The sequence below is a fragment of the Cupressus sempervirens genome, chromosome 8, assembly GCF_028749045.1.
Source record: "Cupressus sempervirens isolate cs-2001-9-10 chromosome 8, ASM2874904v1, whole genome shotgun sequence".
Classification (NCBI taxonomy): Eukaryota; Viridiplantae; Streptophyta; class Pinopsida; order Cupressales; family Cupressaceae; genus Cupressus; species Cupressus sempervirens.
Genome location: NC_143125.1, coordinates 378,786,187 through 378,803,928, shown reverse-complemented (window position 1 = coordinate 378,803,928; position 17,742 = coordinate 378,786,187). Strand labels below are relative to the sequence as shown.

Sequence of the window (17,742 nt, the reverse complement as noted above, 5' to 3'; positions counted from 1 at the left end):
GAGGTTTTAGAGGTATTTCATGCCGAAACAAATCTTCCCTATATGCTTTAAGCTCATAATAACTCCAAGCGAATACTTGCCTATATTTTCTTAATAAAGCAATGACGTCGGACCTTATCTTTGATGACAATTTCTTTCCTATGTAAACCCTTTTGGGAGAACTTTCACTTCCCAATTTATCTCCTCAATTTCATTTTGGATCTTAGTAGAATTGTTGTTTTTTGGACTTTCCTTTTCATCAAAAATTTGTTCAAAAGCAACTAGACCTTTTGGTATTTTATTAGTTTTTACTTGCATTATTTCCTTTCCAAACAATGTTTCCTTACCGTCTTTTTCTTCTACGCACCCATTCCAATCAATGAATTAATCTTCATAATCTTCCTGACAAGTCAAAATTTAATGATATCGTTATCGTCTTCAAAAACTTGCCAGTTTTGAACATTGTCTAGTATCGAAGCTCTATTTTTCATTTCAACCTGAATAACTTCGTCGAATGGGATATCTATTTGCCTAACAGCTAGGTTAGCCATTATATCAGCTAGGTAATTAATTGATCTATCAACCCATTTAATCGAAAAGGCATCCAAAAATTCTATTATATCCCATACATAATTTCGATATTGTTTTAACCTTGGGTTTCTAGTTGAAAATTTATGCTAATCTGTGAAACAATTAAATCTGAATTCCCTATGACAGCAAGCATTTTAATCCCATATGCTTTAGCAATACCAAGACCAATAATTAACGCCTCATATTCAGCAATGTTATTAGTACATTCAAAATTTAGTAAGAAAGAAAATTTAAAAGTCTTACCTGATGGCGAAACAAAAATAACGCTAGCCCCATTTCCTTCCTTACTACATGCGCCATCAAAAAACATTTGCCAAATATCATTACAATTTTCTTTTACATAAATTGAAATTGGATCAACAATCTAAGAAGTAGGTTTGGTTATGCTTACCTGGAAGTTGTCCATGTCCGAATGACAAAAGTTAACCTCAGGATCTGGAATATAATCTTCAACTATGATTGGGGTTCCCTTTCGATTCGGATTTCCTTGCCTCCCACAAGTATGGTAGCGTAAGATAGATCTAACTGCACATGACCTCCAACCAAATTTGAACATTGCCTAGATAACAGCATACCATAACTTGTTGATATTTCAACTACTGTAATGTCAATTTTGTATGATATATGTGGAAATGATGGAAAACGAAATTCAACATTTTTAATGATTCCAACTGAAGGTACAGATCTATTATCCATAGCATAACATTTTCCAAAAGGAGTATCAACTTTAAGACCTATTTCTTTCATTACATCAGCATACATAATATTGACTACTGCGCCAGAATCAATCATACAATTTTTTACCAATTTATTGTTTATCAAAAATATTAAATAGAACGCGTATACTTGATTTGACCTTTTATTTAATGTTGTTCCTAAATACACAATAGGTGTTTCTTCATTATTTTTAACATCATCCTTATTGTTTATATCTTGCACACTAGATAATATCTTCATAGTCTCGTCCCTGTAATCAGAAAATTTCATCATTTCCATTAGCAACACAGTAATTTTTAACTAAGATAAAGCATGACTCATAAAACTATGACAATCAGATATTTTCTTACCATTAGTTTGCACGACTGGTTGCTTGGTCATCCTATAAGATTGATTACCTTCCTTTTGTTTGGCTTGGGCTTGATTACCAAGTTTTTTAGATGCTTCAGTCTATTGCTAATTCCTCACAAATATACTAGCGGGACTTCCTTGATCAGCATTGTTATCTTTATTCCTTCTTTGGTATGTATGCTTAGCGTGCTCAACTGTTGCAATAGTATAGGCTCCCGTTTCTTCTGGTGTTAATCTGTGACAGGTAGGATTATCTTCCTCATCTGAAAACACTTGTTGAGTACATCGTTGCTGTTTAGAACCTCTATAATAACAATCAGCGTTTTGGTCTTCATCCGCAGAATCATCTTCATCTCTCCCCTATAGTGGTTCGGATGATATTGTGTTGACTATGGGTTTTTCTTCACTTTCCTGATTTTCTTCTTCAAAAATAGCTTGTGAAACAATACAATGATTAGAATCGTGGGGCAACCTGCAAGCATCACACCATGGGCCATCATCAACGATATTTACTTTTTTCAAAGGATCAGGTGTATCTTTAGCATGAGTCAGTCTTTTTGGTTTTCCATCCTTCCAATTCGTGTTGTAAGGCATATCATGCAATCTTAATAAGAGGGATGATTTATAGCGGATTACATCAATCAAATAAACTCCTCAATTGGCAAGCATCACAGACTTCAAAATGTAATTAATAACTTCAAAATTTATAAGAATTGTATGCTGAAATAAAAAAAGATAAAACAAATTACTATATGAAATCAAATCTTCAAAGAAAAAGAATAAAGAAACGCCAGCATTGAATTCAAAATTAATAAGCAGGTTTATGATCAGTGCTGAATTCTAATTGGGTGATAGAGACAAACATATATTCGGTATTCCTTACGTATAACTTTATAGTATTTCATGATAAAGTATTTGTTAATAACTTAATCGATTTGATGCCATAAATTGTCACACTGTAACGTATTCAAACTAGTCTATTATGATTTAAACCATTATGCGGACACAATAGCTACAAACAATGGGATTGAAATTATATCCTGCACTATTTGTATTGATCAAATCTGAATAACAGCAAACAATTTAATGTACTTATCAAATTGATAAATTAGAAACAAATCGACAATAAAACCATAAAGGACGAGTTCTATATATTCCCACTCTAAAATAAAAAGAATTTATTACTGATTTAATTGTTGAACAAATTGTGTTGAAGACACTCAATCATTTGATGCTCTATTCAACACAGTTTGATCCACAAAGTGCTTGTATTAATGCTCAGAAATTTTACAATCCTCTCTGCCCAGTTCGTAGCTTTAGCTTCTCCTTAGACAAGCTAATGATGACAAGCTAATGCTAAGAACTTCAGTATTTTTTGCTGAATAATGACAAATTTCTTTTTTATGATTCAATCTGTCTTGCTTGAGTTACATTTCATATTATATATAGACCCGAAAAGTCGTGATTTGAAAAGTTGTGTCCCTTTGACACAGCCTTTCAAAACAAATGACGGATCACTAATCTTAATGAAATGTTTAAAATACAAACATTTCCTAACAGCCGGCTGTTTAATAAATCATACAAGTCAATCAAATGCATCCATTTGACGCAAACAAATCGCAGAATCTGCATTTGCCTCATGGAGGTGTATGCCGAGAGTGTTGTTGTATGCATCTTCAGATCCGAGGGCATCACAAGATGAAGATATATCGTTTATTTCCCCGCACCAGACCCTGTCACGTACACGCCAATCTCCATTACACATTGGTTGAGCATGGTATTCCCGTACATGAAAAGTTCTAGGCCCGAATGTATTCGTTCATCCATTCCCAGAGCATCCCTGTCCAATGACACTGATAACATAAACTTTGGTGCATAGACTTGTCGATAACGTGAAGCCTTTGTTATCCAAGTCAAAACCCGTCATCTGCTCTCACATCACGCAGACCTGCAAGTAAAAGAAAAAATCAATGAGCCGTGCGGAATAGTTACCAAACTTTTCAACATTCAACAGAGCTCCCTCACCCATCAAATGGTCCACTTGCATCTTGTTGTTGTGAACATTTTATCTCTATCTTGACCATTTGAATCTCTCTTACCTCTGTAAGAAAAGTAGCTTTGAATTTGAATATGTAGATTCATTATGCCCTCTCTCTGTTGGTGCCAAAAGTATCTTTTTTTACTTGAGAAAGCTGGATTGGTGCTTGTACCAAACAAACCGCTCTTTCCATCCCGTGAGATTCCAATGCATGAAATATCCCTGCGAAACAATAGCAACTGGAGAACCATTCAAGGTGAAAGTCTTTAAGTTGCTAACAGGAATTGTCCCAAATGATTTTCATTCCATCAGATGATAACGATAAGAATATCTGCTCCATTTGCATCTAGCCGCCTCATCAAACGTCCTATTCTGATTGAATGGAACAGCACACCACTCTAGTGCGGACAGGAGACAACAAGATCAAGGTCCAAATTCAGACAAAAGCATGTAACCTCTTTCTACCATCTATAGTTATATTTGCACTACTTCATTCGGAGATTCTTTGTTGTCGAATAAAATTCATGAATCATTTTCAAACAGACCACCACAATGAATTTGGCACTCTGTCTCATCAGGACGATCATCACATGTTTGAAGGCAAGCAACATTTGCTAGACACACAGAGCCTGCACTGTGTTTGGCCAATTCCACTCATCATTTTGTAGATCCAATATCCCTGCATTTATACCCCTATTGGTCTTCCAATCCTGTAGAAATGTCCTCTTCCGTTCCACCAATATAGAAGATTATTTGTTCCATCAGTTTTTTTTTTTTTAACTCCCACAGCATATTGTAAGCTATGGCTTGGAGAAAATTGAGCTTCGCATTCAAACTCACGTCTGCCCTTTCTTTCACAAAGTATAAAGTTATGAAATTGATACTTAAGCCAAGGCTTAACCTTGAGACACCTCAAACAATTGAAAACTGTATTCATATATCCTCTATTGCCAATCAGAGAAGACTTCTTTGAACTTCTCATTAAAATCTTAGTCTAGTAGAACCTTGAAGCATATTGTTTGAACATGATAGAGAGCAGGATCTGAGAATTCTCTCCTTTAGTATCATATTTGGGATTCCAAAATTTTCCAAAATTTAGAGTTCCATCAAGATCTCTAATGAATGTTAAGCCATATCTTTTCAAAAAGTAGTTGAATATATTTGAAAACTCTATACATGTGACGAGCTTTCATGTGTGCTAGATGAAGCTTCTTATTTGTGTTGGAATTGTATTTAAACAAAAACTTTGAAATATACCTTGCACATGGACAATAGTGTCACTCCTCATTTTAACAGATTTAAAGTTTTTGTAATAGCAGTATATGTGCTATAACAGCCACTGGTTATTAGAGTTACATGGAAGCCTCTACATGCTTCACCTCTCTATCCAATAAAGTGGTATGCACTTTCTTATAACTTGCGCCCTTGAACCCCTTTAGAAATTCATTAATTAACCTCACCATTTTTCACTAATACAATGAAAGAACAACATTAAATGTCAATCCATTTGCATAGATGCATCTCGTTATGTCTTGCTCACTAATGTCTCTAGATTCATTTTGAAATGACATTTCCAAGGGCCCCTTTCATCTCTTATTTGTAACCGGTTCTTGAGGAGCACACAAGAATGGATGGCTCTCTACAGGTTGTTCATTAATGGTCAAAATAGAAGTCATAGATGTTTTTTTAATTTTACTTCTAAGCTTTCGGAAAGCATGAACAGTGCATTCCAAGTTGCTTCATTTCCTTGTTTTTGCTCTTAAATATATTTGTTCACCATATGATTTGGAAGAAGGGTTTTAGGTAGTACCCTATCAACTCCTAACTTCCTTGTACAAAACTTAATGCCTTTTTGAGTGAGAGAGCACAAATATGCTTTCATTCTAATATAAGATCTACTAAATTCCTTTTTGAAATGGCTGCAAATCCAAACATAACCTCCTCGACCTTGCATTTGCTGATCCATTACCACATATTTTCATAGTCAAGAGCATCAGTCTATTTTGAACCAGGAGTTCCTAGTACTAGAAATACTTATCAGTCTATGAATCTACAAACAACATACAAAGACACAAGCCAAAATCAAGAAAGGAAATAAAACTAGAGAGCTCATTTCATTTTGTAACAAAACTGCAAAAAACAAAAATTTCTTAAAATAAACAAACAAAAAAAAAAAATCCCTATTTGCTCTATTGACATGTTCCTCTTTAATGTCTTTGAGGAGTTGTCCACACTTGAAACTGCATACAATTAGCACAGAAACAAGCTTAGAGAATGCAACAATTACCTATCAACACTCCTTGAGCAATGGCAACCAAACAATAAAGTTTAGTGATTAAGGCAAGAAGTTTTCTTGTATATTCTCAAATTCACAAATGACATATTCAAGACCCTTTTTGCCTTTTCGGCAGTCACTTTAGGGTTGGAGGTCGAGTAGACCAAATTAGCGAAAAAACCCTTCTAAAAAGTCAACAAAATCTGTTTTGAGTCTAAGTTCGGCCCAAGTTCAGCTGTTGTGCCCCAAGTTTGCCTAAATTTTGCTCAGGTTCGTCTGACAGAATTCGCAGCACATTTGTGGCTCCCCGGGTGAATTTGAGACAAATTCCACAGACCAAATTGAACCCAATTTGCAAGGTTGCTGGAATGAAGCTGGCAAGTATGTGTGTGTGTTCAGAATTTCAGTTCAATTGGTTGCCAAATTATTGTACTATTTTTCATATTACATATTTTCAACTATCAATGTCCCACATTATGCATACATTATGAGGGAAAAATCGCCATATCCAAAACTCATGCCTGCACACCTCCCTCTGAAAGACTCCATGGAAGACGAGGACTTTTATTGACTACTATTTTGCCAAAGCTTGGAGTGTTTGGAACAGAGGGAGCCAATGAAAAGTCCGTGGCCTCGCCAAGCCAAGAAGATTTTATTCAAATTGCTAATTTCGCAAGCCAGATAGTTCAGCTCAAAAGATGGAAGTAAAATATTTATGACATTCATAAGAGAGTCAAGAACAATCATTGACAGATCATTCTATAATTAGACTTGAAACATTTCATAGTTTGTGATCAATAATGTGTTGCATTGATAAATTCTAATATACATATGCGTTACAATATTCCAGTCCAATCCTAATCATCAATGACTGATAAAATTATATTGGATTAAGAGCATTTTTATTGGAAAGAGTACAAAAATAAAAATGCTCCTGGCAAATACCATCTAATTTTTGTGCGCCGGAACAGACTGATACAAATCGCATTCAATCTTATTTAAAAATAGTGATAGTAGAAAACTTACCTTGCCCTCCATTCAATCTTATTTAAAAATAGTGATAGTAGAAAACTTACCTTGCCCTCCCCTTAGACTTCAGAATTTCAAGAGCCAATGAAATCATTTCCTCTAGCTGCCTCTGAGCATGATTTCTTACCAGATCTGCAGTTTCCTGCAAGATGTAATACAGAAAACTGAATTTCAGAAATCACGACTATCAACTAAGTTTCTGCACTCCACATATTCAGAGTTTTGTCTCAATTTAATTTCTTATGAAAACTAACCTCATCAGGAAGCTTGAGCTTAATTTGCTCCTCCCTCAACTTCATGAGTTGTCTTTCATCGAGATCTGAATCAAAATTATCTCATAGTAAATTTAACACATGTAAAATCATTCGTAAGTGTAGATATTTCAAAGAGCTGCCATCTCCACAATTTGTGAGACTGATAAAGAAAATTAGCTTCACTTTAATTAGTTCATAGATTTATAAGTAAATGTGACATAAGAAAAACAAAAATGCAAAAAAACCCAGTAAAGATTAGTATGGTAACCATGTACACTTAGTTGCTACAATATTCAACATTCAAACAATGTTGCTGCAAAATTTAATATTTGAACGCAGTTGGTTTCTGGGAAGGTGGAAAATTTTCTAATGAAAATCTTCCAAAAACATTATATATATATATATAGATATATATATATATATAGAGAGAGAGAGAGAGAGACTTCTTTGGAGCATCACTAGAGCTACCATGAGTAGACACTGAATAATGCAGTCTATGTAGGCTATATAAGTTTGTTGCCAAAGGTCAGTAATTTAATTCATATAATGTGGGAAAATGTTGTAATTGATGTCAAAGCCATTCAAAGATCAAGATTGCAGATGCACAAAAGAAAATGAAATATATTATTGCTACGGGCACACCCTTAAATAATCACCTTCCTCATTAAAGTAGCTTAAAGAATTCTGAACAAATGTCTACATCAAAGGGCTGATGACCCTTATTGTGGCACCATATTTTGGAGGTTTTAAAATTGAAAAATTAACAACAGAACGGGACAAGCCCTTTATGTAGTATACGTATATGTATATGTATATGTATGTAATGGTCCCTTCTAATCATTCCATAATTTCCCTCTTTTTTATTTGTATCCTTTTTCAATATTTCTCTCTGATGCCCTCTTACCAAAATTTGCATTCAATATATATATATATTTTTTAATTCTAAGAGTTACGTCTTTTCAATATAATAGTTATATATTAATAATAATATAATTATATTATTTATTTATTTATATCAATATCACAAATTATATTATAATAATATTTATATTATAATATATATTAATTTAATAATATATTAACTATATTATTAGATTATAATACTTTATTAATATAGTACGTTGCCACATATCTTAATCATAATTAGATTATTATTATTATAATACGATATGTATGATATTATTGTATGATTATAATGTAATATTACTTTATAAAATATTATTATTTTAATATCATTATTAATATTACTTTATATAAAATATTTATTTATTATTTAAAATATATGCTAAAATGGGGACATCACAGTCCTCCCCTCTCGAATTTGCTTGTCCTCAAGCAATTGATCTGATCCTCATAGTCCAAATTCATCCTCTTTCCTGCATGTGTTAGATACTTGCAAAGTAAATATGTTAGTATATAATAGCATTTACAAGAATATATGTATAAAGACACAAAGTTTAATGCATGAAGACTCGATGCAAACATGATGTAGACACATGAATGCATGAAGACACAATGTAGACACATAGTACACATTGATGCATGAAGCAAACACGAAGAAGACACGAAGCAAACACATTGATGCATGAAGACACAATGTAGACACATAGTACACGTGTTAAAACCTTGCTTACAAATTGAAATAAGCAAAAGTAAAGAAATGTTTTACCACCTTGATCGTGAATGTCGTGCTCCTTTCCCCTGTCTCAAAATCAAAAGTTAGATTGGAAATGCATATTGTCTATAATTTATAATAGGGTGTATCATTCCATAGTGGATGGAAGATTTACTACGGCTCTAAGTTTGGACACACTCAACTTGGGGCTCCCTTAGATTTTTAATCCATATTGGGATTCTCACGCCACAACGCGACTGATTTACTCCTCCCCCTGTGCACACTCCCTGCCCACTAGGAACATACTTAATTTGTGACGTGGATGGAAGATTTACTGCGGCTCTGAGTTTGGAAACACTCAGCTTGGGGCTCCCTCAAACTTAAAATCCATATTGGGATTCTATTGTTAACTATATTAAGTAAATCTTCTATTGTTAACCATATTGGGATTCTATTGTCAACTAATATTGGGATTCTATTGTCAACTAATATTGGGATTCTATTGATAATATATTATTAGATTATAATACTTTATTAATATAGTACGTTGCCACATATCTTAATCATAATTAGATTATTATTATTATAATACGATATGTATGATATTATTGTATGATTATAATGTAATATTACTTTATAAAATATTATTATTTTAATATCATTATTAATATTACTTTATATAAAATATTTATTTATTATTCAAATTATATGCTAAAATGGGGACATCACAATGTATATGTATATGATGCCATGGAATGATGCATGTATGTTAATGGCATTTGCATAGTTTACACATGATGGTTGCCAAAAGCGATCATCAAGTCATAGGTCCATCATACAACTCACTAGCTATGATAGTGTTTACAAGTGATCATTCTGGATCACTTGTAGATATCATCATAGGTAAGGTGTCTGCATGGTGGACAGATGCCTTGGTGATCGCAAAGCTCCAGCTATCATATATGTGCTTCTATACACTATGAAAATCCAATTTATTTACAAAGTCAAGGCATGTTTGAAATTCCTTGTCCATTTAATTACATTTTAAAATATAGGGAGATCATAGTCTCCCCTCCTCTAAAACTGCTTGCTCACAAGCATTTGACCTTTCTGATCTCACTAGTAGCTTCTTGTAATTGGGACATATTACAAACGTTCCACCTTTTTTTTGGTTATCTCCATCCTTGGCTGATCTGGTGTTTCTTTGTTTAGTAGAAGAGGATGTCCTAAAGTCCATAGAAGGTGCTCTTGTAGCTTATTTGTCGAGGGAGTTCTTTAGATAGTAAGAAAATTGTGAGACTTACTAGCTCAGGTTGTAACCCATATAAGATGTATTTCATAGCTTGATCCTTGAATTTGAAAGTTTGCTAAATGATATCCTCCTAGAAAGGCCCGATGTAGTTCATCCACAGGAGTCCAGGAATTAATTCAATGCTTTATAGATTGAGGTGGAACTTTTTTGAAAAAGAGTAGACTTCCACCTAAAACACAAGTATACGGGTTATGGTGTACTTTGTATGGATGCCCCTTTGCTAATCTTATAATAATACCCTTGTGTTTGTGTCCAGGCATGTAGTGATCCTTAACCTACTTTTGTTTAATGAAATTGTGTGTAGAACCAGTATCTAAGAGCACTTTTACATCTATCTATCCTCGATTTGAAATTTGTTGTGAGAAGGACCTTCAAAGCTTGCTAAAACTTCTTCATTCATATATTCCTTCAAAGACTTCCCTTCAGAATCCATAACATTGTCCGGGCATCCCTCATCTTCATTGTTAGGTTTTACTTCTTTATAGTGAATTTGTCCTTTCCCTTTACAATAATGCTCAGGGACCCAAGGTTACTTGCAAGAACAAAATAACTTTTGCCTCCTGATCTCTTGTCTTGTTTCAAAGTCAAGTTTAGATCCTTTGGAGCAACGTTTTCCTTATTGTAGGGCTTGCCCTTGGTTGATCTAAAGTCCATAACTCTTGCCTTTTTTATCACTTATGGAGAGAAGGGTTTGGTGTTTTCACCCATCCTCTCAAGGGGTTTTATAGATCATCCATGAAGAGAATGACCACGTGTCCCTCGGATAGTATCCATAACCAACACCAAGATTCTTTGGAATTTCATGATATATTCTTCTATCAATCAAGCTGGAGGACCACATATTTTATAGTTTCTTCTATCATGAGGCTTAATTGAAAATAAATGTCAAGCTTTTGCACCCATGCTCTAGTTGTCACTTTTGTTGACCATTTGAAATAAGGGATGCTTAGTTTCCCTCCTTTCCTCTTTAACTCCGCCAATCCTTTCATGTTTCCTCCTTAGAGCATATATTTCATCCTCAAGTCATGGTATTCTTTTAAGGACATTTATGTTTGTATGTCACTTTGAAATATCCCTTACCAGATATTTACTTGATTTCTTCTCGAAATAGCTTTTAGATTGTAAAAACATAAAATGGTATCATACATAAACTGGCAATGTAAACCATACAAAATAATCCAACTAATAGTTATCTAATTAGTAGGATGGATATTCTGCATTCGATTGTGTGTCATGTTTTTGTATCAACGTTTTGGATCACACTCAATGATCCATCATCATGATGAGCTCTGAAACGTTGATGCAAAAACAGGGCACACAATCAAATCTAGAATATGCATCCTACTATGAATGATTGTGGAAATTTCTTCAAGTTATCTAATTGTTTCCTGAAAACTGATATTCAAAACTTAAACCAAAGGAATATAAATTATGAACAGCAGTAGAAAGCCAACTGATTCTCCAATAAATATAAACTTGTTCTTTTCAGATTAATATTCAAGATTTCAAGCATATAGAAATGCATTGCAAACCCACAATGATAAAACCAGAAAACTCTCATACAACTCTATAAACACATTATTGTATTATACAATAGCAATACAATAACCAGTACAAAAAAAACCCAATCTTAAATACATATTAACAGTCAGATTGGAATACTAGAATAAGAACCTATAAACACAAATGAAACACCTGAATTGATGTCTCCCGGACAATGGGTTTGCGTCCACTATCTGTCAGCACAAGGGGCTACGTCCTCATACTAGCTGAACGCTGAAGCTTTCTGAATAACTCTCACAAGAGACAAAACTGAAACTGAATCATAAATCAAGCATACCCAGGAATGAGCCGCTTCCCATTTTCATACATAAACTAAGACTCGTTTACTCCGATTTTTTCCCTATTCCCTTGTGACTCTTCAACTTCCCTCTAGCATTTCATCTCATTCCTCCTTGACCTTTCCCCTCTTTATAACATTAATTGACCTTTTAATAATTTGAGTCTACGCTCTCATAGTAAATTTTAACATTATATAAAATAAGACTCCAATATTTTTAATGTCCCAAAAAGGGGGCATTACAAATCTCCCCTCCTTAAAATTGTTTGTCCTCAAGCAATCAGTACCAAGATCCCATACGAGTCTGCAGGTAGCCTTGTAGCCCAAACTGAAAACAATTCCAACCACACTGTAAAGCAAGATGTCACTTTGCAATCTATCTCTCAATTAGATCCCTGGATCCCATATAACTCTCTAAAAAAACTCTGCTCCTGTAAACTGAACAACTCTGATCAACACTGATACCACTAAATCCAACCTCAAACTAAATAGAATTACAAGGTCCTCAACAAGCCAAAAATATATATGATCAACACTTGGATCCCAAACCCTGTTGTCCTAACTAGCTGACATGATAAGATAAAAATGTATTAGTGAACTATGCATAACCCAATAGATGATGACAACCCAACCTAAATAGATGATGTAATAAGCAAGCCGCTCAAAAACTGAGAGTAACACCCTGGGCACAACAAATACCAAATTATTATCTTTAATCTAGAGAATCTCCTAGTACATAGGTACTATGTATAGGAATGAAGCTGAAAGTTTAAAAGGGAGTGGAAGCAGATGGCTTGTTTCTAATTTGCAAGTGATCAAAACAGTTCTTGAAACTATGAAATTAGATTATTTATATTTGCTTTCCGATAGGGATAACATTCTTAGGGTTTCTGAAATACATGTTGATCAGCTGAAAAAAGGAAAGGAATGGGATTATGGAGCTCAATAGGGCGCTTAAGTCTACTCAGGAAGCATTGGATGAAACTCGATTTTCTCTTCAGGAAGCAGAAAATCAGATTAGGGTCACAAATCACTCTCAAGATCATGAGGGTAAGGTGAGGCAAGAGTTTTTCGAAGAAGTCATTGTTGAGCTTGATAGCATTCATAAAACTTATGACTTGGACAGTTGTCGTAAAAGACCAAGCACTCAAGTTTCAGATTTCATTCAGCTTATCGAGAACCCCATGTATGAAATTGATGCTGATTGGGTTTCCGATAATCCCCTGTTTGAGGTAAACAAGGACTCTCTTTTTGATTATCATGAAGAAGATGATTTCGATTTTAGGATATGGAATCCTGGTACGATTCATAGCAAGAAATATGGGTCACAGGATGGAAGTGGTGTTCTAACTACGATTGTGCATCATTGGATCAGTCCACATCGGGGTTCTAATTTCACACAATACGGGAGTTGGTTGGATTACATATATCAGCCTTTGGGTAATTTTTGGTGTAGTATTGAGGAGAGTTATCTGTTGCCTTGTGATCCGTGGAACCACATCTGACTATTGTTGGTGGAGTCATCACGACCAGTGCATGACGCTGACCAAAAGGAGGAATGTGTGAAGTGATGGTGGACAAGTGTGCCGAAGTTGGCAATTGCGGCGAGGTGAAAAATGTGGACTTGTCTGCACCTTGAAAATAATACCAATTTCCAGCATCTGATTGATCTCTTTTGTAACTCGTGCCGCATAGTTCTTATTCATCCTGTAGGGTCACTTCCGTACGGGTACTGCTCCTTCGACCAGCAAGATGCGATGCAAACACAATTCTAGTGGTAGTTCTTTCAGATCCTTGTATGTCCATGCAAATACATCTTTGTATTCCAAAAATATCTTGAATGTCGCTACTTTCAGTACTGGATCCCAATTATCTCCCACCAATTTGTTCCTTGGTTCGGCCTCATCTCCCAAATTCATAGTTTGCAGTGTGGCTTCATTGTATTTGATCGGCTCCCCTTCACTAAATGCATGGGCGGGTGTTTCATCCAGCAGCGCATCCCCCTCTTTCATTTCTCTAAATTCTCTTGGAAATTCATCTCCGTTGTGCCCTTCCTCTACTGTCAGTATGTTGCAGCTCTGAACAGCTCATAGTCCTCCATCTACCAATGGTTTACCGTTTACAAAATTCAAATCGTCGTCCGTTGATCCTCCTTCCAACCGCAGGACTCCCTCGTAATCTGGTTCCATACGTTGCCTCCATCTTCTTCTTCAGAATCTGATGACAAAGCTTCTTCCCCCACCATTTGGGTGTGTAAATCAATGACAAGTTTCCGCCCTTTGCTTTCAAGTGACAGAGTGTTTTTCTTCCAATTGTGTTTAACTTTGGCTTGAATAAGCCATCCGCTGCCCAAATAGCGCCGTATCCTTTTCTCTTCAGCGGGATCACGACGAAGTCGAGCAAGAATGGTTGTGTGCCAATCATCACCGGTTGTGCCATCATGACCCCAAGAGGTTTAATGTCGTGTTGGTCCGCTGTTAGCAACTGGAATGTAGGTGGCCACAATGTCGGCTGTCCCAACCTCTTCTAGGTATCCTCGGGAAAAACATTTATGTCGGACCCTCTGTCGACAATTGTGTCTGTCAACACATTTCGAAGAATCCGCATCTCGACGACCGCTGGATACTGTCTGAATGTGAGGGCTACCAGGATTGGGTCTTCTCCAGCTGTGGCAACTTCCTTCCCTCTTCCTAGTTCTCCTGGTAACTTGGCAGTTGGCGCGATATTTGTGAGTGCCGATTGGAGCTGAAGCATTGTGATCAACAGATCGTTGATTTTGACGAGTATCTTTTTTTGTAGTATCTGTCGTACAATGTTATGTTCAACACAGTTCCTTGTTGAGGTACCTGTGGTGTCCCTGAAGTGTGCACTCTCCGCTTGTGTCACTTTCTCAATTTCCTTCCGTACTTCCTCCAACCTCTTCTTTTCTTTCGTCGGGTCAAGGTATAGTTTTGCTTGTTTCCGTGTGATTGCTAGTACCTCCTCTTCGTCCATCCTGACAGTCATCAGATTCACTCCAGAGTTCGGGCACTTGGCATCTTCATGATCGCCAGGTCTGCAACATCTTCATAATAATTTTGGTGTGTTTCTCATTGTACAATCTCGGGCAAAGTGGCCCCACAAATTACATGCTCGGCATTGAACGATCGGTTGTCCATTCGCATCGTACTGAATTCGACTTCAATTGCCATTGTTATTGTTATTGTTATTGTTCGCATTGTTGTTGTTCTGTCCACGTCTATTATTTTTGTACCCTCCGAACATGGCACCCTTCGTACTTGTGTTCCCGCTCCCTCCGGACGCTAAAGCCACCTGTGTCAGGAACACTTGTTGAGGTCCTCTGGTTTTCATGTTGAAGGGGCATTCTTTTGTGGAATTTCCCATGATCTGGCAGATCTCACAGAACTGGTTCTTTGGGCAAGATCCCTTTGTGTGACCTTCTGCCTTACATTCCGTACACCATAGCTTGCTTCCCTTTGTTTCTTTCTGCATGTTCTTAAATCCCTTCATCATCCGAATCATGTCCTTCTGGAGAGCTTGGACCTTCTCGCTGTTGTTTTCATCATCGCTACTCTCTTCTTCTGCAGACACATCGTCGTCAAACTCAGAGGAGCTACTTTTCTTCTTCTTTGTTTTCTGCTCACTTTCCAAGTTCATCGCCAGATTGTATGCTTCAGTGTATGACAATAGAGGACCAATCTTCATCTTCTTCCGCAACTTCAAGCATAGACCTTCAACAAACCATCTTTTTTGTAGCCCATCTACCGACTTATTTTCCATTTTATTTATTAAGTCTTTTAATTTCCTGGTGTATACTCAAACAGTCTCATTCTTCCCCTACTTTGTGTTGTATATCTTGTTGTGAAGTTTTCACACCATTGCCAGAAAATTTTTGGGGACCCCCTTTTTTCTAATCGCCTTGGCAAATTTTTGGATTGTCCAACAATTTTGAGATTTCACATCTTGGACACCTTCAGGGCCAGTGGAGAGAGGGTTAGATTTATTTTCACCCAGTTTCAACTTGATTTTCCAGAGCCACCAATTCTATCCTTAGGCCGAACAAATTTCAAAGTTAATTCCAACTTGGTAGGATAAAATTGTAAATTTTGCACTTTTGACATTTTCTTTTGAAAATTTTGATATAATTGTATAAATTTGGATAATTTTCAAAAAATGAAATTTTTGTTAAATTTGGTCTTTTGGAAAATCTTAATTATTTTTTTTGGCAAAGAAAATTAAGTTTTGTGATTGTGAAATAAAATTGCAAAATCAATTTTTGGCTCTAGAAGAAATTTTATTTTATTTTTGTCAAAAAAAAAATTATTGGCTTAGCAAAATCGATTTGGGTAAAAATTGCAAAAAAAATAGCTTTAATGGATAAAAATTGCTTTGAAAACTTTTTGCCTTTAATGAAATTGGTAATTTAATATTGAAAAAATGGCTTTTGGTTAGCCAAAATCCAAATTTAATGACGTATTATTTACTAAACCCCCATTAAATGGAAATATTTAACACCCTCAAGGCATTATTTAATTTCTTTTTGCAATTTAGAACTAATTGGCAATTTTAAAAGTTAATTTTCATCATGGCGAAATTAATTTTGGTTAAGTATTTAATTGTGGGCCATAATTTTGCATTAATTATTTGTTTTCCTTTCTCCCAGGGTCCAAGAAGAAAGTTGGGTATAAGAGGAGGCCTCTCTCCCATTTCTTCCTCACTTCTCACTTCTCCTTATCAAGGCGTTGGTGATTTTGCAAGAGCAGATCTGCACTTTTCTTGCTTGGCGAATTTTGCGGAGGGCGAAATTTGTGGAAGATAAAATTCTAATTTTTGCAGGTGGCTGCGGTTGGGAAATTTTATTTGGAGGTGAATTGCATGATAAATTTCTAATTTGCAAAGGGATTTGAACTTCTTGAAAGTCATATCCTAGGTTCCGAAAAGTCACTGTAAGTTTACTGGTTAAGGTGAATTTCCATCATCTAGAGTTGCAAGGAGTGCTTAAGCTGACATCCATCTTTCGTTATAGTCTAAGGATTTCTCCGCTTGGTTCTTCGTGCCTTTTAGTCCACCACTCTACCATCCCGTAATAGGGCGACGAGCATGGAGGATGATAGTGCAAGTAAGAATCCCAAGCGGGCGAACACTAAGAAAGACAAAGAGGATATGACGCCCAAAACTTCCTTCTTCTCGAAAATGAAGTGAATAACCAACACCAATATTTGTACAGTGGACATGATATGGATGAGGGTAGACTGAAGGAAGGACAATCCCCCTTGGCAAAGAAGATGTCAACGAGACAGATTTTGGATCGAAGTTGGATGAGTTGGGAAAGGTTGCTATCAAGAAAAAGCATTTGGGCACCCTTCCTCTCACAATGCTTTTATTGGATTTGAGAAAGAATATGAGAAGGATCACGAAAGCATACTACAAGCAGCAAGTGGCATGGCGAAGTCAGCGGAACTCAGGGCAAAGCACACACCCTATCCTCCTATGGGAGAAGTTAATGAAAGGCTAGCTAAGTTCATTGCCTTAGCTAAGAAAATGAAAGAAAAGGGAAGATTTATATTAGAAGATCATTTGATGTATGCCCAAGTGGCAATTTTCCTTTCTTCTAGAATAGGACAAGTGTCTATTTCTGATTGGCCACCATTTTGGTGCCTTCTCATTGGTTGCTACTTTTTGCACTTTTTTCATTGGTCCATTGATGAGGTGGCAGCTTCTCATTGGCTGATGGGGTGGCA

At 35.8% G+C, this 17,742-nt stretch overlaps 1 protein-coding gene across 1 annotated transcript in view; it reads right to left on the bottom strand.

Annotated features, from left to right (window-relative positions):
- Positions 1-17,742, bottom strand: part of TIC110 (translocon at the inner envelope membrane of chloroplasts 110) — a 180,691-nt gene that overhangs the window by 90,584 nt on the left and 72,365 nt on the right. The window contains exons 7-8 of the mRNA XM_089797805.1: positions 7,235-7,299; positions 7,028-7,122 (exon numbers count right to left, since the gene is read on the bottom strand). Of these exons, the coding sequence (XP_089653931.1) occupies positions 7,028-7,122; positions 7,235-7,299 (160 nt within the window). The remainder of the gene's footprint in view (positions 1-7,027; positions 7,123-7,234; positions 7,300-17,742) is intronic.